Below are 20853 nucleotides of genomic sequence, written 5' to 3'. Positions count from 1 at the left end.
AATCTCGACCTTTGAATCTCTGATTGATTAATAAGAAAAATTCCTAATAATACACTGCAGTTGAGTCATGTTCAATTTTAAATTCTAGATCATTAATGTATTTATAGAAATTAATAATAAATTTTAAAATCATTTTTGGTATAAAACAAAAAAAAATATTATCATAATTTTATTTTCAGCTCCACTAAAATTAGTAAAGAATCGATTCTTATCAGAAAAAATTATTATTAAAAAAATGAGATGGTGTTTAATATTATGGAACATGAACTACGGAGAAGCAGAAGAAGACGTGGACTCGTGGACGACTTCGAGATAAAAAAGAGCGAACACGAATCAGTTGCCTTGTTTTCCCATCTCCCCTTTGCTCTTTAATAAATAAAGTTGCTGCTTTGCTGAATCCCTTCTTTAACAATTACTAGAAAAAAGTAATTAAGAAGAAGAAGAAGAAGTGGTGCAGTGAAGCTTTGTTGGAGCTGAAAAGAGATGAGACAGACGCCCAAGAAGCCTGCAGAGGTTTTCTATATGCCTTCCTCTCCCTTGATTTTCCACTGTTTACTTGATTTATGTTTTGTGTTGTTTGGTTTAACTGCAGGTTTTCTGGCCCAAGTTGGTGCTCAGGAAATGGCTCAACATTAGAGGAAACAACTCGGAGTTCAGCGCCGACGAAGGCGGCAACGAAAGTGACTTTGAAGATGACGGCGAAGGTTACAAAAATTCGATGTGCCTCTTCTTCTTCCTCTATTTGCGAGGCTTGTTCTTAGCAAAAAGTTAAGGTGGTTCTTTTTCTTGCAGAGAATTGTGGTTGCATGCAGGGGGAAAGAGAGAGGAAGGTAAGAGGATTCGAGGATGCAAATGGTTAGTTCTTCTTCTTTGCTTATGAAATAAAGTAGCTAAGTGAAGTGAAAAGGAAAACAATAATAATTGTGTTCTTCATTCATCTTTGTTTATTTGGATGGATTAGTCACTTATTTGCATATACGAGATGCTTAAACAATTGTAACTAGAGATAAAATAGAGAACTTTGATGAAACTAAATTTGTCCCTTCTATATTTCCATCCAAGTAACGAAGAAAATCTCCCAAGATTATGAGCATTGATACTTGAGAGTTAACATCCATTACCTAATTGTAAGATGCTAACATGGTAAGTAGTAAACAAGTTCAAGAACATTGATTTTTTTTGGCCATCAGCAACTCCGTGCTTTTCTGCTGCAGATGATGATCTAGAGAGCATCCCATACAAATTGAGGAGGAGGAATTCTGAAACTCTTCGGGCACAATATATCGATACCAAGGAAGTCAGGCATGTTTCACTTGTTATTTATGCGATCAATCCTTGTAAAAGCACTAGATTATTAGTCACTGTTGGAGGCAGAGTAGCATTCCATATTCTTGCATTACTTAAAAGCTTTTAATTTTTGGATCCTTAGGATCTGTGCTGGAACTTGGAATGTTGGGGGACAAGTTCCACCTGATGACCTTGACATAGCAAAGTGGATAGACATGGAGGAACCTGCTGATATCTATGCACTCGGGTAATCGATCCCTTGATACTTGCTTATTGATTTCTCGGGTCTGATATCTATGGTGTTCATGTGAGATTTCTTGTTTTGCAGTATCCAGGAGATTGTTCCTTTGAATGCCTCCAACATTTTCGGCGCTGAGGATAGTGTGCCAGTTGAAAAATGGGAGCATCTCATTCGTAAAACTCTAAATAGTAATCGATCTGCAAAACCCAAGTACAAATGTTACAGTGATCCTTCCTCTCCATCCAGGTTCAGACCACATGAAGTACAAATGTCTGAGACTAACAGTGACTTTGATGAAGATGATGGTTATCGCGATGATAATGAGAATCTTGACAGTTTCGATGATTCAACAGATGCTCTAGATTCTAATTCTGATCATATCGAGCCCATTAGGCCATATGACATGAAGCAGTTTCAAAGGTTGAATCAATTTACTCTGGTCGATTTTGATGTGAACTCAGCAATGCCATTGATTCAGGAAAAGAAGTTAATGAGGACACTTAGCACAGCAGAGAGGGTTGGATTAGTTTGGCCTGAACAACCACTAGATTTGTTATCGAAACACACTTTAACTAACTCAAGTTCCTTCAGAGCAACAAAGTCTTTTCGAAAATACAATTCTTTCCGGCCTATTGGTAATGTGCACAAGGATTCATTAGGAAGAGTTTTGGCTCCTGAATTTGATCTGAATTTGGTGCCAAGTAGAAAGAAGAGATTGGCCTTTGTAAGGATAGTAAGTAAACAAATGATCGGAATATACCTTTCGATATGGGTTCGCCGTGACCTAAGGAAGCACATCCAGAACTTGAAGGTATCTCCAGTTGGTGTAGGTGTCATGGGTTATATCGGAAACAAAGTAAGTTGTACTTCTATCTAGTGAGTTCATATTATTTGGCATGCTACTCACTTGATAACTTAAACTTGCTTCAGGGTTCAATATCAGTTAGCATGTCTATATACCAAACTCTATTTTGCTTCACATGTTGTCATCTCTCTTCGGGCGAAAAAAGTGGGGATGAACTTCGTAGGAACGCAGACGTGCAAGAAATTCACAGGAAAACTCAATTTAGTACCGTTGCTCGTGCCGGAGTACCCAAAATAATCCATGATCATGAGTGAGTTTAAAATATTTAAGGTTTATCAAGTAGATTGTCATTTGTTTTAGGATTAAAAGCAACTCTACTTATGAGAAGATGATGTTTTGCCTAATGTCTGAATTTTTCTAGTTTCCTTGGCTTCATATTTATTCTCATTGCTACCTTTCGACCTTTACAGAAGAATTTTTTGGCTAGGAGATCTAAATTACCGCATCGATTTATCGTTTGAGGAAACACATGAATTCATTTCGCGCAAAAATTGGAGTATGCTGTTAGAGAGGGACCAGGTTTCCAACTTTCTAACTTTACTGAAACTTCTGTAATTGGCACAATAAGAACCATTCACTATTACTGTGGCACTCAATGTCTATATAGTCTTTAGATTCTATTACATAGTTTTGTTGATTGAAAACACTATCTACAAGCTTAAAGAATTGTGTGAACAAACTCCTAAAGATTTTTGACAAGAACTTCAAAATTTCTATGGCAGCTAATTCGAGAACTAAAAAAAGGGCGTGCTTTCGACGGTTGGTCAGAGGGTGTCATAAGCTTTCCGCCGACCTACAAGTATGAATTCAACTCAATGAGCTATGTGCAGGATGACAACAAGGGTGGGAGGAGAAATCCTGCATGGTATGAGCTTATATTACCTTTATTTCAAAATATTTTGCCTAATGATTGAGTGACATTTTCATTCAAAGCAGTACTCACATCATTTTTTTTATCATATTGACTATTATTTTCTCTATACTATTAAATATTAATGATATTGTCATCAAGATCTCCATTTTCAACCAATTTTTTTTGTTGTTTCTTCCGCAGGTGTGATCGCATATTATGGTTTGGAAAGGGTGTGAAACTCTTAAACTACAAAAGAGCGGAGTTGAAGCTGTCCGATCACCGTCCTGTGACTGCCATTTTCATGGCCGAGGTTGAGATATTCTGCTTTAGAAAACTTCAAAAGGCTCTGACTTTAACAGATGCTGAAATAGAAGATGGACAAACAATCCCGGATTTGTGATGGAGCATCCCGGAATACAAGTAAGTTTCTTCTCCAATATAAATGAAACAAACATAACTTATGGTTGCATCTTGTTTAAATAGTCTATCTAATTTGTTAGTCTCAAACATTTGTTGAAATGGCTCTCTTTTGTGATCTCAGTGTGTTAGGAGAGCTCTGGATTGCTGCGCTAGTGAAAGATGATCAAACTCGACATTAACCTATGATTGTAAACAAGCAAATTATGTTGTTTGCTGTTTTTTATTGTTTTATTTTTGTTTTTGGGCTGTGATGCAGTTTTGTATAAACATTATGTTACTCAACTAAGCATAGAGCGATGGAACTTTCTTAGTACTTTCCCCACTTCCACGGTCCTAAATTAAGTTTACCTTTAAGTCATTAACCACAAATTAGCTAACGTTGATGATATTCAATGAGTTGACACTATAATTTAAGTTAAATATTTTGTATGTTTGTGACAAGACTTATAAAATTGAATTATAGATTTAGTGATCATGGAAATTGTATGCATGATGGTTTGACATCTTAGAACAAGTTGGGATGACTGTAATAAAAGATGATTATGCTTGATCCTATTTGAAATCGATAAAGCATTGACTGTTGATGAGTTGACTTTGATGCTGACTAAGAGAAGACTTTTAATGAGAGGAACTTGAGGATCAAAAAATAAAGGGACAAGAAAGAATGTCCCTGACAACTCTAAGAAAAAGGTCAGGAGGGTTCCTGATATAGTCACTCTAACTCTCAAATAAATATAGCGGATGAAAAAGGTAGAAGACGAGCAGTAGAGAAAATGAGATGCCAACTCTCAGAAAACCCCCTCCTGCATGCGGAGAAGGGGCGTCTTTTATAATACCTCTGTAATGATAGATCGATTAAGTGTGATAGAGGGGGGGGGGGGGGGGGGGGGGGATATCACGTATTTAAAATTTTTTCTCTTATTTTAAAATCAGAATCGTACACAGCGGAAAGTAAATAGACAAGTTTGTTTACTTCATTCAGAGTCTAGGTCGACTTCTACTCGAAGGTCCGTGATCCTTGATCGCACCAATGGATAATCCACTATAACCCTTCTTTCCGAAATCCTCTGAAAGAGGCAGAACGCACAAGTGAGCAAGATAGTAACACCCTACTATCTTACTAATGAAATAATACAATGCAAGCTTAAGAAATGATATACCGACAAGAAAGTAGAAATAGTAGCTCGGTCGGTACTTCCGGACGGAGTAACTTGTAGAGAACTTGTAGGACGTGTAGCTTGCGCAGAGAGAGCCTTTTGAATAATAAGTAAGTGTTATTCTAGCCTCAAACCTCGAGCCTCTTTTTATAGGTGTAATGGGCGTTCGGTCGACCGATCCCTCTGTTCGATCGACCGAACCAGCTCCCTTCCTTCCTGGCTGGAGTTTGACGCTGGCTCGATCTTCTAGCATTAATTGCTCATTAAGGGTTCGGTCGACCGATCTCATTTTTCGATCGATCGAACAGGCTCCTTCCCTGTTCGTCGAGATTTGCCGAGATTCGCATTTACTGTGCATTAATGTTGATTGGTTCGGTCTACCGATCTTACGGTTCGGTCGACCGATCTTACTGTTCGATCGACTGATCAATGCTTGATCTGACTTGGACTCTGTTCTGGTCTGATCTGAATACTGCACTGGTTTTCCCTTGTTCGATCGACTGATTCTCCAGTTCGATCGACCGATCCTGCCAAACCTGTAAAATAGTGTTAGACAGTAAACATGCAAAACAGATGCTAGCACAATAATATAATAATGCATGAGTAATGTAGGATAGTAGAACTGTCTTGATCTCAACTTGGAAACCTTCTCGGTTTCTTCAGTTGGATCAGCGATATTAGGTTATTCCTTTCAGGAACCCGACCTCACTATCGCTCCTCCAGTTGTTTACCTTAACTTACCTGCCAAACATGATCCTCCAGACAAGTTTGGACTTTACCTGCTTAGTGTCTGATCACCTGATCCACTAAAACCTTTCCTGCAATACTATATTAGCTAACAACAATAATAGCAATACAGAATATAATGGTAAACCTAATCCTAGATTTATCGAGATCCGCTGGTCTGATTGACCGTACGTGGTCGGTCGGAAACCATCCAATCAACCTTGCTTGGAGTTCACTCCTCTAAGACTTCTCGTTACCTAAGGTTACCACCCCATAGGATTTTCTCCACCTGGCTTCACTCATCAAGACTCAGTATTCGGCTACCCAAGGATTAGGTCCTCCAAACCTATCCACCTGGCTTCCACGATATACCAAGATTTTCCTTGCCTCAGTATTCGGCTACCCAGGGATCAGGTCCTCCAGACCTATCCACCTGGCTTCCACGATATACTGAGATTTCCCTAGTCTCCAACTAGGACTTCCCTTGCCTAGCCTACAACTAGGACTTCCCTAGATCAAGCTCCATTCTTAAACATTCTTAAACATATTTATCTGACATTAAAATCTTGGAGGTCGATTGCACCAACATGTAATCTCTGCATTAATGAGGTATCATTATCCGGCTAGAAAGATATGTCTAATTGCCGTCTTTTTGCTGTATCGGGCATTCTTGTCCCATATAGGCATAATTAGTGTCCAGTATTTACGTAGGGATAATATCCCACATGTCTCTGATAGATTTATGCTTGGCATTAATTGTGTGACATGGGCCTATGAGCTATAAGGCCCACTGGGCTTTCGCCCTATCCAAAGGATAGTGGGTCAGGAACGAGGGACATGGTCTCCGATCCTAGGTGGATAGGCCTAAGTGCAAGTCTACTCCCCCTTTTAAGGAGTGATAAGGAGAGTGGAGCCCTAAGAGCTAGGCTTCAGAGATGTTCGATCAGATGTATTCGATTTGAGGATGAGGGGGAGTAGGGTCCCGATATTATCCAATTGAGGCACTAGGCCCCTGTGGTTCAGGAGAATCCGACCGGTTAGTAGTGGGGAGCAGAGCCCCTTGAGTCAGAGGTATCTGGTTGGGACTATTTGAGTTGGAGATATCTGGTCGAGACTACCTGAGTCGGAGATATCCGGTCAGGAGATCCAACTGAGTCACAATCTCTTATAGTCAAATCAATACCTTATTTGGGTCGACCATATCTTGGACCTTGACCTCCACGTTCACCAAAAATGAACTTTCCGATCCTACGTAGGAACTATCTATATTCGTCGTGTCACAAGCTTTCGCCCGAGCCTGACTAACTAGACATACTGGTAAGTTTAGTTTGCCGATCAGTCTACTTACTTTACGACTTGTGTCCTCGTGTTAACGCTATCGTTATATGGTCAATGCCTCGAAACTACGCAAATAGAGTGTATTTAATGTGGGTGATATGCTTAATGATGTATCTATGTAATGATTCACCCATCCATTCCGTCATAAATGTAGGCTAACCAAGTGTTGTCGTGTGCCGTTGCCATGCTAAGGCTGTCCTATCAAGAAAACTGCTGAGATCAGCTTTGAGATCCAATGGTGGTGGTGACCAGCCCACCTTTTTCTCTTTAGGATTAGACAGCTAAAGTTTAATCCTTTTAGGCTTATAGAGAAAGAACAAACACACTTGTTCTTTTCTTCCCGTGCTTACTGGCAATAGTTTTCGGGGATTCCCCCGGCTTAGTTTTCTCCCTTTATTCATAAGTCCCTGGTCTTTTCTTCTTTCTTCCTTGTCCGCTCTTTGCCCGTTGCTTCCTTTGTTCTCTTCTTCATAATGGCAAATGAAACCCTCATCGTATGGTATGACTAGATCGAATCGTCCTTGAACAGTTGGGACATAGCACAGCTTAGGTTGTCCTTTGAGATCCCTCTCGATCATCGTATTATCATCCCTAATGCCTTCAACAGACCCCACCTTCCTCTTATAGAGTTTGTTACCTTCTTCAGGGATCAAATGCTAGACGACCTTTGCTTCCCTATTCCCAGGTTCTTTTCAAAGGTTTGCTAGTATTTTCGTGTCCCCCTTCAATAATTAGCTGTAAATTCTTTCAGCATACTTTGCGGTGTGACCATTCTCTTATGCTTGTATTGCATCCTTCTTATCCCCCCTCATCTTTCATTACTTTTATTACCTTAAGAAAGTGGATGCAGGTGTTTTCTTCATCCAAGCCTGATCAGGGTGCATCTACTTTGAGGAGATGCTATTTTCCAACAAGGGTTGGAAATCTCACTACATATACATCCAACCGGTTCCTCCAGTTCTTGGTAGATTGATTGATAGATGAATCTCCCCAACCCCCCCCCCCCCCCCCTCCTGAAAAAGTATTAGTCAGAGTCCACTTTTGTATCAGTGTACAACACTTTGGCCGGTCTGAGGTTTGACATTAACAAATTGCTTGCGGAGGACATCCTTTATATTTTTGAGCTTAGTCCGATCGAGGTCGTGCTACCCTACTCTTTTGGTAAGAAAAACTACCATGCCCTTTATATGATATCTAACTGAGATTTTTTCCTTTCTCTTTGCAGGTCAAACAATGTGGAAGGCTACAATGAACCAACTCGTGATGTTTGACATAGCTGAACTAAATAATCACGGTCAGGCTGAGTTGGATAAGTGTGGTACACAGCCAATCGACTCATCTGATGGGCCACCACCAGTGAAACGACAGCCAATGGGGCAGCAAGAAGCAATGTGATGGCCAGCACAAGGGAAATACCACTACCCTAGTCTTCCATAGTGCCTATACATGTATCTTCGGAGTATCTAGAACCTGAAGAACTCGTAAGGGCTCACCGGAAGAGATGTCGCTTGGTGTCTTTGTCCACACTCACTCTCTCGATTGAAACTCTAGAACACAGTCACTCTATATAGGAGGAAATTATATCACCAGTATAGGGAGAACAACAATCAGGCGAATTGATTTCTCGCTTAGTTGTCCCATCTATGGGTCAACTTTCGACCAACAAGTCTTTGCCTCCATTGTAGGTCGAACCAACATCTACTCAACGTCCTACCTCTACGACGTTAGCCTCCTCGACTGGCCGCATTTCTGCGGTCCCACCAATCCAAGTTCGTCCCGCCTCGAGAGGGATGCATGTCAAGTTGAACAACACATTTAGATTGCCTTCTCACCAGGGGTTATTGTTGTTGGTCCACATAGGCCGGCTAGAGGGGGGGTTGAATAACCCTAAAATTGGAGTTAGAAATATTACTTGCTTTTCTAACTTAGCAAGGATACAAGTTAGTTAAGCATAAACAATTAACATTAAAAGAAATAACAACTTATAAAAATAATAAGAATACTAGAATTTTTACTTGGTTATAACCTAGGTGGTTGTTAATCCAAAGCAGTTGTAAAGCTCCACTCAAAAGAATCTCCTTTGTTGAAGACAGAGAAGTCTCTTACACTCTTTAATAACTCAGAAATTAATAAAGAATTGAATACAGAAGTTGTTGTTTAATTCTTAGCTCCAGAGGATTTTTTATATCCTCATGGAAAAAGCTACCGTTGGTTAGATGCCCCTCCAAAGCACTCTAGGGTGCCTTCAAGTGGATAAATTTTATCCACAACTCAATGGTTTGCCAACGGCTAACCAACAGCTCAAGGCGCCTCCATTGAGGCACGAGGGCGCCTCCAACTATGTTGGAGGCACCTTCCACTAGGTAAGTCGAACAGTTAACATTCAAAACTAATTAACTCTTCTTTGCTTTGTTTGGGTGATGCTCGATCATTCAGAGTTGAGCTCACCCGAACCCAACTCCGACTTTCTCTTCTAGTAGTCTTCCTCCCTAGCTTCTCATCTCTTGAACCGCCGCGCACATCCTTCTCACTCCACCAGTGTGCTATTCCGTAGCTTCTCGTTCCTCGGATGTTCCATGTCCGTCAACTCGCTTCCCGTGTCATCCTTCTAGTCTGCTACGTCTTCCGCTCGACTTTATATGTTCCTAAGCTCCTGCACACTTAGACACAAAGTATCAAACACAACATGACCTAACTTTACTTGGTTAATCACATCAAAACCAACTCGGGGTACTTGCAATCTCTCTTTTTTTGGTATGCGTCAATTCAAATTAAGTTAGGATAACAAATAATAAAATAATATAGAAAATATTAAGTATTAAAAAAATTGTAATTAATAAGTACATAAAAAATTATAATAATGCAATTTTTTTTAATATTTCCCCCTTAACCCTTACATTTTTCTTCTATTTGATAACATAAAAAAAATAAGGAGAAAAACAAAAACTTATAAAAAAATTTGGAAAGTTTTCTTGGGTTTCAAAATAGAGTCTTTAGGAATATTATTTTTTTCGAAATTAATTGTCAAAAGTAATAATTATTGTCAACTAAACCTTAGTTTTGGAAAAAATAATTTAAAAATTATTTTTAAATCTTGGAAAATGCTGGAAATGTTTTTCATGGTCAAACAGAAACAGAAAAAGTAGAATCAGAAAAAAAAATTATGAAAAAATTATTTTTATTTTGACCAGAATACTTATTTTTAAATGGAAATAATTATTTTTAAATTTAAATGTTTAAAAATAGATTTTTAACTCAAAAAATCTTGTTAATTTTTCTCAACGTTAAAAATATAATAGTAATCTTTAAAATAATTAAAAATTTTAAAATTAATCTTCAAAATAATTTTAAAATTTAAAATATATGTTTTGATTAAAAATTCATAAAAATCGGATAATTATGAAAAAATTCTTTACAAAAATTAATCTAACAGAAATAAATTTCATTATCACAAAAAAAAAAATTGAATATAAAATATGAACTATAGGTATATGAAATAATTAATTTCCCTAAACAATAATAAGATTGAACTAAGTTTTTATTTTAGTATGCATAAAAATTAATTAAGTGAAACTAAAAATGATTTGAACATCCAATATAAATTTCTACCTATTGCATTAACAAGATAAATTTCTGGAATAAATTTTTGAGTCACTTTTCTAATTTGACCCTTATAAAATCTAAAATATCAATTTAACCATCTAAAATTTTGAAGGTTATTTTGTGGGGCATATGAGTAGAGCCGTCAATTTGGGTTGGGCCCGTCGGCTTGACCCGTCCCGTCAAACAATTTAAGTAGGTTGGGTTGGAACTTTGTCAATCCAAGCTCGCCTAGGTCCGCGATGGGCTTGGGTTGACCCACGGATTGAGAAACATATGTAAACTAAGTTTTATGTCATTTTATTATCTTTCTTTGTTATAATTTTGAAATAAAAATAGTACTTTTCATCAAACATATAATTTTGAAATAAAAATAGTACTTTTCATCCAAAATAAGTATTTGTTTGTGTCCATTTATATTTAAAATACATATTTGTGGATACATTTAATTGATAAAATATTTCCAAAGTAAAACGTTGAAGATATAAAATATTTTTTATTTTTAAAATTTTGATGGGCCCACGGGTTGACCCGTCAAACCTGCAACCCGCCTTGGATTGGGTTGGGTTGGAAATTTCCCAACCTGCCATGTTGACAGGTCGGCCTGCCCTGTCTCGTCCCGCCAAATGGTTGACCCGTCACGGGCTGACCCGCCCCACCACGAGTTGATCCGTCTGACAGCTCTACATATGAGTTTGAAAATGTAAATTTTTTTTTCTGATTTTAACTTTTCTATTTATTCAATTAATTTTTTATTTTCATTTTTAATCCTGTTAAAATTTTTTAATGGACATGCTTTAGGTAAAATAATTTTTAATTCCATATTATCCTTTTTAAATTTATTATTTTTAGACTTGAGTTTGCATAAAGATTTAAACATTGATTTTTACCTTCATAAAGTAGGTTGGGAGGAATAAGACATACCTCAATTACTATGCTAGTCTCATAATTTGATGCTCCCCATTTATCGATGCTTTCCTCGGTAGTGGCTTCATTTTCAGGTAGGTATTCGACTATTAGTGTTATGCTGGTGATCTCCTCAATCTCGGATTCCTCTGATGATGAAATGATGTCTATCAAAGAGTCGGATGATGAAGTGATGCCCATTGAAGGGTCAAATTATTCTTTTCTTGATTCTTCGTGGAGTTCCAAGAACTTTTCCAAAGTTCTTTTGCACATTTGTAGGCGCCAATTCATTTGATTTATTGAGCAGGTAGCACACTCAGAAGATGGAACTCGACCTTACCATTTATCATAAATTCTTCCCGTTACTTGTCAATCCAATAATGTTCTTAAAGTTCTTTTCCATCTTTACTTTGGGGCACTTCAAAACCAAATTTAATTGTTAATAAAATATTGAAGTCGATTTTGAAAAATATCTCCATTCGTCGTTTCTAAAATGTGGACTCCCCCTCAAACTCAGGTGAGTAGATGCTAGATCCAGTCATCATCTCGTTGCTTCAATTGACGGTTAGTCCTTCTGAAGCGGTTGGGCTCTGATACCACTTGTTGTCCGCATAGACCGGCTAAAGGTGGGTGAATAGCCCTGAAATCAAAGTTAGAAATATCTCTTACTTTTTAAATTTAGCATGGATTCAAGTTAGTTAAGCATAAACAATTAACATTAAAAGAAATAACAACTTATAAAAATAATAAGTAAGAAGGCTAGAATTTTTACTTGATTATAACCTAGGTGGTTGTTAATCCAATACAGTTACAAAAATTCACTCAAAAGAATATCCTTTGTTGAAGGAGTAGAAGCATCATACATTCGTTAATAGCTTAGAAATTAACTAAAATTGAATGTTATTTAATTTCTAGCTCCAAGGGCTATTTATAGCCTCTTGGAAAAAGTTTTGTTGGTTGGAGGCACCTTCAAAGCACTCTAGGGCGCCTCCAAGTGAATGTGTTGGGACACAAAAGACACAAATACCCCTCCTTTTGTCTATAATTCCCTCTTTGCCCTTAACCTATATCCACATCACAAGCCTCCCCTCAAGTCTAGTCGAAGGAGGCGCAAGTCCGACTGACTAGACCCAGCCAAATGAAAAACAGAATGACTACTGAATTCAGAGTCATATCGTAGGCCCATCATATAACATTGAACGAGCATCTGTGGCGATGTCGAGCTAAACAGGGGATGGAAAGCCGAGCAGGCGACCGAGCGACAGTAAACCATGACCGAGAAAATGTCTATCGAGCGATAATAAATCGCTACCAGGCAATAGAGAGTAGGATGGACGAGCAAAGCCGTGATCGCGACCGAGAAAAATGCTGACCGAGTGACAGTGAATCGCGACCGGATAATTGAACAATGGTAGCTGGGCAATAGGGAGAAACCCGAGCTGGTGGAGTGACGACAAGTGAGGGGTTCCGAGGGCATGACAAAAAAAAAAATGCCGACCGAGCAATAGTAAATCACGCTCGGAAAAAATACCGACCGAGTGATGGTAAATCGCGATAGGACAATCGAATAATGCCGACATGACAATTGAAAAATACTGACCTGGCAATCAAAAAATGTTGAGCGAGTCAAAAGACGATGGGTGAGCGGTATCAAACGCGCGACCAAGAAAATATCGACCGAGCGATAGTAAATTGCGACTGGGCAATCAAATAATGCAGTCCTGACGATTGAAAAATGCTGACCAGGTAGTCAGAAAAATGCTGAATGGGTCGAAAGATGATGGGCGAGCGGTATTAAACGTGCGACCGAGAAAATGTCGATCTAGTGACAATAAATCACGATAGGGCAATAGAGAGAATGATGGATGAGCGAAACCGTGGGCGCGATTGAGAAACATACCGACTGATGCAAAGTGAACAAGCGAGCAGATGGTCAAGTGATACTAATCGGTCGACTAAGAGAAGGTCGGTCGTGTGATCGGAAGAATGCCGAGTTGGCGCGAAGCCTGTGCGCTGGATAGATGCGGAGCCGAAGACCAAATGAGAATGGGACCAGAGCCCATGGATCGAGCCGAATGGAGCAGAACAATCAGGCGGTTATGCGAATGCTAAGCAAGGAGAAAAGTGGGTACCAACCGAACAGCAAATGCGAGGCAAAGCGATGAGTGAGACGCGAGGGATGAGTTCCGGGCAAAGTAGTAAATGAGGCAAGAGCGTTGAGTGTCGGGCAGAGCGGCGAGTGAGTCGTGAACGATGAGTGCGGGGCAGAGCGACGATTGGGACGCGAATGGTGAGTGCCAAGCAGGGTGGCGAGTGAGTCACGAACGATGAGTGACGAGCAGAGCGACGAGTGGAGTGATGAGAGTTGGGCAGAGCGACAAGTGAGTGGTGAGCGTCGACCGAGAGGTCGTTGGGCGTGAGAGCATACTCACTTATAACTCACGCTGGGACGAGAGTCTGGAATCCCAACCGAGAGGTCGTTGGTCGTGAGAGCAAGCTCACTTATAACTCGCGCTGGGGCGAGAGTCTGGAACATCGACCGGGAGGTCGTTGGTCGTGAGAGCAAGCTCACTTATAACTCGCACTAGGGCGAGAGTCAGGAGGCATGAGAGCATGCTCACTTATAACTCGCACTGAGATGAGAGTCTGGAAGCGTGAGAGCATGCTCACTTATAAATCACACCGGGGCAAGAGTCTGGAGCTCGACCAGGAGGTCGTTGGTCACGAGAGCATGCTCGCTTATAACTCGCACTAGGGCGAGAGTCTGGAGGCGTGAGAGCATGCTCACTTATAACTCGCACTGAGGCGAGAGTCTGGAAGCGTGAGAGCATGCTCACTTATAACTCACACTAGGGCGAGAGTCTGGAGCCTGACCGGGAGATCGTTGGTCGCGAGAGCATGCTCGCTTATAACTCGCACTGGGGCAAGAGTCTGGAGCCCGACCAGGAGGTCGTTGGTGATACTCCGGTTCGAGACCGGTGGCGATACTCTGGTCCGAGACCAATGGCGATATTCCGGCCTGAGACCGGTGACGATACTCTAGTCCGAGACCGGTGGTGATACTCTGGTTCGAGACGAGTGGCGATATTCCGGTCTGAGACCGGTGACGATACTCTGGTCCGAGACCAGTGACGATATTTTGATTCGAGACCAGTGGCGATATTTCGGTCCGAGACCGGTAGCGATACTCTGGTCCGAGACCAGTGGCGATATTCCAGTCTGAGACCGATGACAATACTCTGATCCGAGACCAGTGACGATATTCTGATCCGAGACCGGTGGCGATACTCTGGTCCGAGACCAGTGGCGATAGCTCGACCTTGAACGGCGGAGATAACAGATCCGATAGCTGGTCCGAGACCAGTGAAAACTGCTCGGCCCCGAATAAGGGAGATAAGGCATGAAGTCCATTGAAGCAGAGCCTGTAGTAATATGAGGGAGCACAACCTTTATCATACCTGATCGTGAAGTGGTGTCGACCGACTGAGGATTTGACTTGATCTCTTGACTTCGAAATGTCCGTGAAGTCAGGGAGAGGAATAGTGTCGATCCCTTAACCCCCAAATGTCTGCAGAGTTAAGGAGAAAATAATTTGAGCCCTGCAGTCAAAGGGAGTAAAGCCCATAGCCATATAAGAGAGTAGAGTTCATAGCAAGAGAAGGAAGCAGAACACCGTAGGTGAAGGGAGTAGGGCCTGTAGACGAAGAAGGAAACCAACATAGCAGCTCACTCTCCCTATGCGTGCGGCTTTGGCGGCGTCGGCCGGCGAGAGGAGAAGGAGAGAGGAATGGTGGGCTATGGGAGGAAGGCAGCGCCGAAGGTAGAGTGGCCGACGACGGGCGCGCGATGTGCGTGTGGCGTGGGCGGTCCGGTGAGCGGCGAAGGCGACGAGAGTGCCCCCTCTCCCAATGCGCACAGCCTTGGCTCGTCGGAGTGTGCTGCTGTCGAGAGGAGTTGTCGGTGATGGCAGCGGCATCCTCCCCCCTCCTGCTTGTGGCGACCCTGGCGTCCAACGTCCAGAGGAGAGGGGAAAGGCGAGGTCCCGTGAGGAGCCGACGGTGACGGTGTGCCCCCACGCAGAAGAGAGCCCCCTGAGTTCGTGATGGCGGCATCCCCCTCGTTACTGTTTGCGGCGGCTACACAAAAACAGGCCTCCCTCCCGAATCATGTCCCTCTCCTCCTCCTAATCCCTAAACAGTAAAAAGACACAAATACCTCTCATTTTCTCTATAATTTCCTCTCTGCCCTTAACCTATATCCACATCAATATTGATTCACTAGGAATTAATTTTTATCCTATTATAATAAATCTATCACCTTTCAATTTGAAGATCGTATGGGATAAAATAGATTAGAATGATTATCATAAAAAATGATTACACTCGTTCACTCGTTCTCTATATCTCTTATAATTTATCCTCAATTATATAAGTTTATAATTGACTCGTTCTCTATATCTCTTATAATTTATCCTCAATTATATAAGTTTATAATTGATGGTCATGTTGGCTGACAAGTTGGGGGAATTTTTTTCCTAAAAATATCAGTCCGCCCTTCGCCCTTCGCCCTTCGCCCTAAAAAATTGTGATAATGCACGATGACTCCGTAACCTGAAAGTACTCTGTAGTATGTAGACCCCAAAGCACAAACTTGTTGTGGATTTAGCCCAAGATCCACTTGCTAAAGTATCCACCACTCAGAATGTCTTTCTCTCGTGGTCATCCCACCAAAGAGCCGATGGAATCCATCCACTTAACAGTAGTCTATTAAATACCAGACTGTGTATATTTTTTAGTGAACTATAATTGCACTTGTCAACGTGAAAGCACCGAAGCCTGCCTTTAACATTTATACATGTGATATAAGTGTTAAAGAGAGTATAAATGCGATTTTTTATTTTTTTAGAAGAAACTTTTCTCAAAAGAAATGAATCCATTTTCTCAGTATAAATACAGAGGCTTTGTATGTATCAAAAGGAAAGCAAGAAGACATACATGCGTATCGAGCTCAGTGACACATCGTTAATGGCTGGTTTGGTGACATTAACCTCAGTAATCATAGTTCTTATGATATCGTTCGCTGAGGCCCAAGGAGGCGGCTTGCAGAAGGACTTCTACTCCTCCACTTGCCCCAAAACAGAGAAAATTGTCCGCTCCGCCGTCGAGAAGTACTTCGCCAACGACTCCACCATTGCACCGGCCTTGCTCCGCCTCCACTTCCACGACTGCTTCGTCCAGGTTCATCTTTAACTTGCATCGCTTCCATTTCATGATCTTCCGTTTCTGAATCCATTAACGTCGTCGGCGTCGTTGCAGGGTTGCGATGCCTCTGTTTTGATCTCGGGCTCGTCGGCGGAGAGGACTGCATTTGCGAACTTGGGCCTCAGGGGCTTCGAGGTCATCGACGACGCCAAGTCGCAGCTGGAGGCCACGTGTCCCGGGATCGTCTCATGCGCGGACATCCTCGCTTTGGCTGCGCGGGATGCTGTCGACTTGGTCGGTTGGATGATTAATTAATTAATTAATTATCTCTCATTCGCGATCAAATTTAATAATTGATTGATTAAATGGAACAGAGTGATGGGCCGAGATGGACGGTGGCGTTGGGGAGAAGAGACGGCCGAGTTTCGTCAGCTTCCGATGTCGCCAACCTGCCGTCGCCGTTGGACCCTGTCACCGTTCAGAGGCAAAAGTTCGCCCACAAAGGCTTGTCGGATCAGGATCTCGTAACTTTAGTCGGTGCGCGAGCTTTTAGATTCATGATAACGTTTACGAGATTGTGGTCTTGATAAAATTTGCTGTGATCAGGAGGGCACACGATTGGGCAAACGGACTGTGCTTTCTTCCGGTACCGGCTTTATAATTTCACGGCGACCGGGAATGCGGACCCGAGCTTGAGCCAGGCGTCGCTGTCGAAGTTCCGAGAGCTGTGCCCGGAGGACGGCGACCCGTCAGTGCGGGTGGCGCTGGACCAGGGGAGCGCCGGCAAGTTCGACGCCAGCTTCTTCCGGAACGTGAAGGAGGGGAACGGAGTGCTGGAGTCGGACCAGCGGCTGTGGGAGGACGCGGCGACGAAGGACACGGTGGCGAAGTACGCCGGAAACGTCCGCGGCCTCTTCGGGCTCAGGTTCGACTACGAGTTCGGCAAGGCCATGAACAAGTTGGGCGCCGTCGACGTCAAGACGGGGACGGACGGGGAGATCAGGAAGACTTGCTCCCAGTTTAATTAATTGAGGCTTAATGTCGAATTCAGTAGCAAATAATTTCCCAGTAACAATAATTAATTAATGAGATCACTGGGAAGGGAAGGATTTGATAATAACAAATCTCACTCAGAATTAAAAATATAAATATATTAAAAATTCATATACAAATGTTCTAAAAATATTATAATTGCCATATATGATAACAGAAGTACAACTATGTACGGCCAAGAACAAGGAAAGCTGCACATTTTTTATTAGAATAATTCTTATCATATATATGAATAAAACAATTAACGCGTACATGAAGATAACTGAAAAGCAGTTGGGAGAACATTTCGCTCTGTTCCAGTTGATGCATTCTTCGTGACCAAGAAATTTGTCCTTCTTCTCTAGTTAAATTGTGAAAGCCAGAATGAGTGCTACAGATAATGTGAGAAGAATGGAGAATGATGCAGACCAACTTTGTCTTCCGAGATCCTGTCAATTTGCCAAATGAAATAGGAAATCAGGCAACTAAAAAACAAGAGATGCAAACAAAAAAAAAAAAAACGTACCTTCAAGGATAAGCGATGTGAAGACGCGCTTGAAGGCCTCAGACCAGTAAAGCCAATGTTGTATGCTATACTTCCATCAGCATTGAATAGCCCAAAATGCCTCTCAGAGGTTGGTCCAGGCTTTGAATCCTCGTTGAAAAGTGCAAACACATAAGCCTTGACCACCTTCTTTGGCCTGAGTGGAGTCCCTTTTTTCTTGAGAAGCCGTTTGCGCAAATTAAAGTTGTAAGTCCTTGCATTCTTCACAGTGGCTCCCACTTCCTTTTCATCGCCGGCAGAAGGCCAACCTGTCTCTGAAACCCGGACCTCCATATCAGGATAGCCTGCAGCTTCCAGAGCAGCATAAGTTGCATCTATCATAGCATCAAACAGGTTATCATAGTGCAAACCAGTCTTGTTATCACGCACTCCGTGATTCGGCTGGAAAAGAGCATACTTGATGTCGATATGCTCAGGATCACTTTGGTAAGCGAAAACTGGATATGTATTGATATAGAAGGGGCTATTGATCTGCGAAAAGAACTCCAGAATGGGCCTCATGTAAACTAGAACATCTTCTTTGAATGCACCATATGAGGGTGGGAAGGAATTAGCAAGCACGCCAAATGTATGCGGCGTCGAAATTTCAATTTTATCTTCTAATTGAAGAATCTTGAGAGCATTGTACACATTCTTTATGGCACCAAAAAGAACTTCTTCCAGTTCCTGATCTCCACCTAAAACTTCATTGCCAACGGCAATCCCTTTGATGGGTGTATCAGGCAGAAATGCCTCCACATTTTCCTTTACCCAGCTCATAGCATGGTCTTCATATACACTAATATCACTTAGAAACCCGTTGGGAATATCCACAACTAACTCAAGCCCAGATCCTTTGAAAGCGTTGAGCACGCTGTGATCAGCATCGTAGATTCTCACATTCTTAATTCTTGCAGCTTTTAAAAGGGTGACAACACTTTCAGGTGGAGGAAGATTGTCAGCAATTCTTCCATAGTTTATGCCATAAGTTCCCGTAAAAGCGTCAACTTTTACAAGGCCTTCATAACAACAAAACAGATTCCTTAATAATAATATCATGACAGCTTTCAGTTAAACCTTGCAGTATGCATTCTATTCTTATTATATCTCTACCATGAAGGGTTTCAAACTTCCAATGTCTTCCAAGAAACCAGAAGATGAACTACTATCTCAACAAAGATTATTGGATAAAATAGTATGCTTTTAACAAAGGATAAAGGGCTAAATGCAAAGTTAGTTTATACCAAGGTTGAGAGGATTATTTTCTCTTGCAACATCATTAGTAGACCCCTTCTGCGCTAGAGTATTGCATGTAGATTTTTCTTTTCATTAGAATGAATTCAATGATTTGGAACCAATCAACCTAGATTAATTAAAATCTGACCTTAAGTGTTTTTCTTAATGTTACTTTAATCAGTTAATTCATATAAACTATGACCTTCTTAATGTGAATGAAAACTTTTTAAGTGTTTTCTTATTCTAACCGGATTAATTAGAATTATAAAAAAGTGAGTTCTAATTCTCAAATTTTTAATCCAAAGTAACAGTGTAGAATAAAACCTGATAAAACCAAACATCCTAAGCAGGTCAATTCCACTGAACATAATTGTGGTAGCAAAATATTGCCTAAGCATAAGAAACCTTAGTTCATTTCAGACAATTAATCTGTAACCTGTCCATATTACAAGGAGGGATTCAAAAGCTATAACTCCATGGAAAATGGAGCATCATGGATCAAGATACGATTTTGCGCCTAAACTACTATTCCAATCAGTGTAAAGTAGCAAAAGAGGGATGGGACTCAATTCATACCTTGAGGAGCGAGGGCGAGGAAGGCAAGGGAGCAGATGAGGAGACGCAGCGCAGGGGGCATCCTTTTCTTCTTCTTCCGAGGCAGCGGAGGAGGAGGAGGAAATCGGCCAGATGAGGATTGCGGGCGTTTGGGAGGAGCAGAAGAATGCCATAGGGAACAGGAGTACAAGGAAGTAGGGTTGATTGCTTTGAGTTGGGGCATGCCATGGACGAGATTCTTGTCCTGCTCTGCCTTCCGAATTGCGCTCGGCACGATACCTCCAGCGGAAGGAAAGCAAAGCACCAAAACATCAAGAACAGCACCGGCAGCGCCGAGGGTGAATTTTGTTTATTGTAGTAATTTGTTTTTTTTGGTGTGAATTTTGTTTCATGTCTATCATATTTATTTCTTTTTTAAAAAAAATTATACAAAATTGTAGAAAATGAGGTAGTTATTGTTATAATTGGCTATTCTTTAAATTAGTATATTATTTATTTTGTATTTTTAATTATTTTTTTAATCATTTACATCAATTTTAATTCCTCTTTTGTAAGATTTTCTCCAATTATCGGAAAATTCATGGAAGATTCTTCTGGTTATGGAATATTCCAATAGATTCGGATTTTTATGTAGAACTTATTAACGAATAAATGAAGTCCATTTCTTTTGGACGAATATGCCATTTCAATGCTTTATATTTATCTTTTTTATTTTTTTTTTAAAAAGCGGGATATTAAATAATTGCATTCACAAATTAAAATTTTAATTTCTATGGATTTTGTCAATGTCATTTATCAAACTATTCATCCATTTTTATTGATAGAAGTCAATGGAAAATTATTGATTTTTAATATATTAAAAAATTAATAAAATATAAAAATATAAATTATA

The 20853-nt window shown here is 40.8% G+C and overlaps 3 protein-coding genes across 4 annotated transcripts; 2 read left to right on the top strand and 1 right to left on the bottom strand.

Moving 5' to 3' along the window:
• Positions 1-283: 283 nt before the first annotated feature.
• On the top strand, positions 284-3979 carry LOC121989131 (type IV inositol polyphosphate 5-phosphatase 3-like). 2 transcript variants are annotated; one of them, XM_042542998.1, is made up of 12 exons: positions 285-336; positions 420-513; positions 593-704; positions 793-855; positions 1215-1302; positions 1430-1534; positions 1616-2384; positions 2459-2643; positions 2804-2912; positions 3116-3258; positions 3448-3666; positions 3788-3979. In XM_042542998.1, the coding sequence occupies exons 2-11, from the start codon at positions 484-486 to the stop codon at positions 3644-3646; spliced, it is 1803 nt and encodes a 600-aa protein (XP_042398932.1). In that variant the 5' UTR covers positions 285-336; positions 420-483; the 3' UTR covers positions 3647-3666; positions 3788-3979. The 2 variants fall into 2 exon arrangements, with proteins under 2 accessions (XP_042398931.1, XP_042398932.1); XM_042542997.1 differs by having other exon boundaries at positions 284-513.
• A 12395-nt stretch (positions 3980-16374) lies between these two features.
• Positions 16375-17778, top strand: LOC121989130 (peroxidase 25-like). The gene is made up of 4 exons (XM_042542996.1): positions 16375-16630; positions 16709-16888; positions 16969-17131; positions 17201-17778. The coding sequence occupies exons 1-4, from the start codon at positions 16388-16390 to the stop codon at positions 17620-17622; spliced, it is 1008 nt and encodes a 335-aa protein (XP_042398930.1). The 5' UTR covers positions 16375-16387; the 3' UTR covers positions 17623-17778.
• A 35-nt stretch (positions 17779-17813) lies between these two features.
• Positions 17814-20322, bottom strand: LOC121989129 (glucan endo-1,3-beta-glucosidase 14-like). The gene is made up of 3 exons (XM_042542994.1): positions 19983-20322; positions 18153-19189; positions 17814-18075 (listed from the first exon to the last, which is right to left on the bottom strand). The coding sequence occupies exons 1-3, from the start codon at positions 20182-20184 to the stop codon at positions 17992-17994; spliced, it is 1323 nt and encodes a 440-aa protein (XP_042398928.1). The 5' UTR covers positions 20185-20322; the 3' UTR covers positions 17814-17991.
• Between the last annotated feature and the right edge of the window lie 531 nt (positions 20323-20853).

The sequence above is a fragment of the Zingiber officinale genome, chromosome 6B (genome assembly GCF_018446385.1).
Source record: "Zingiber officinale cultivar Zhangliang chromosome 6B, Zo_v1.1, whole genome shotgun sequence".
In the NCBI taxonomy this organism is placed as follows: Eukaryota; Viridiplantae; Streptophyta; class Magnoliopsida; order Zingiberales; family Zingiberaceae; genus Zingiber; species Zingiber officinale.
This window is presented reverse-complemented; position numbering and strand designations above follow the sequence as displayed.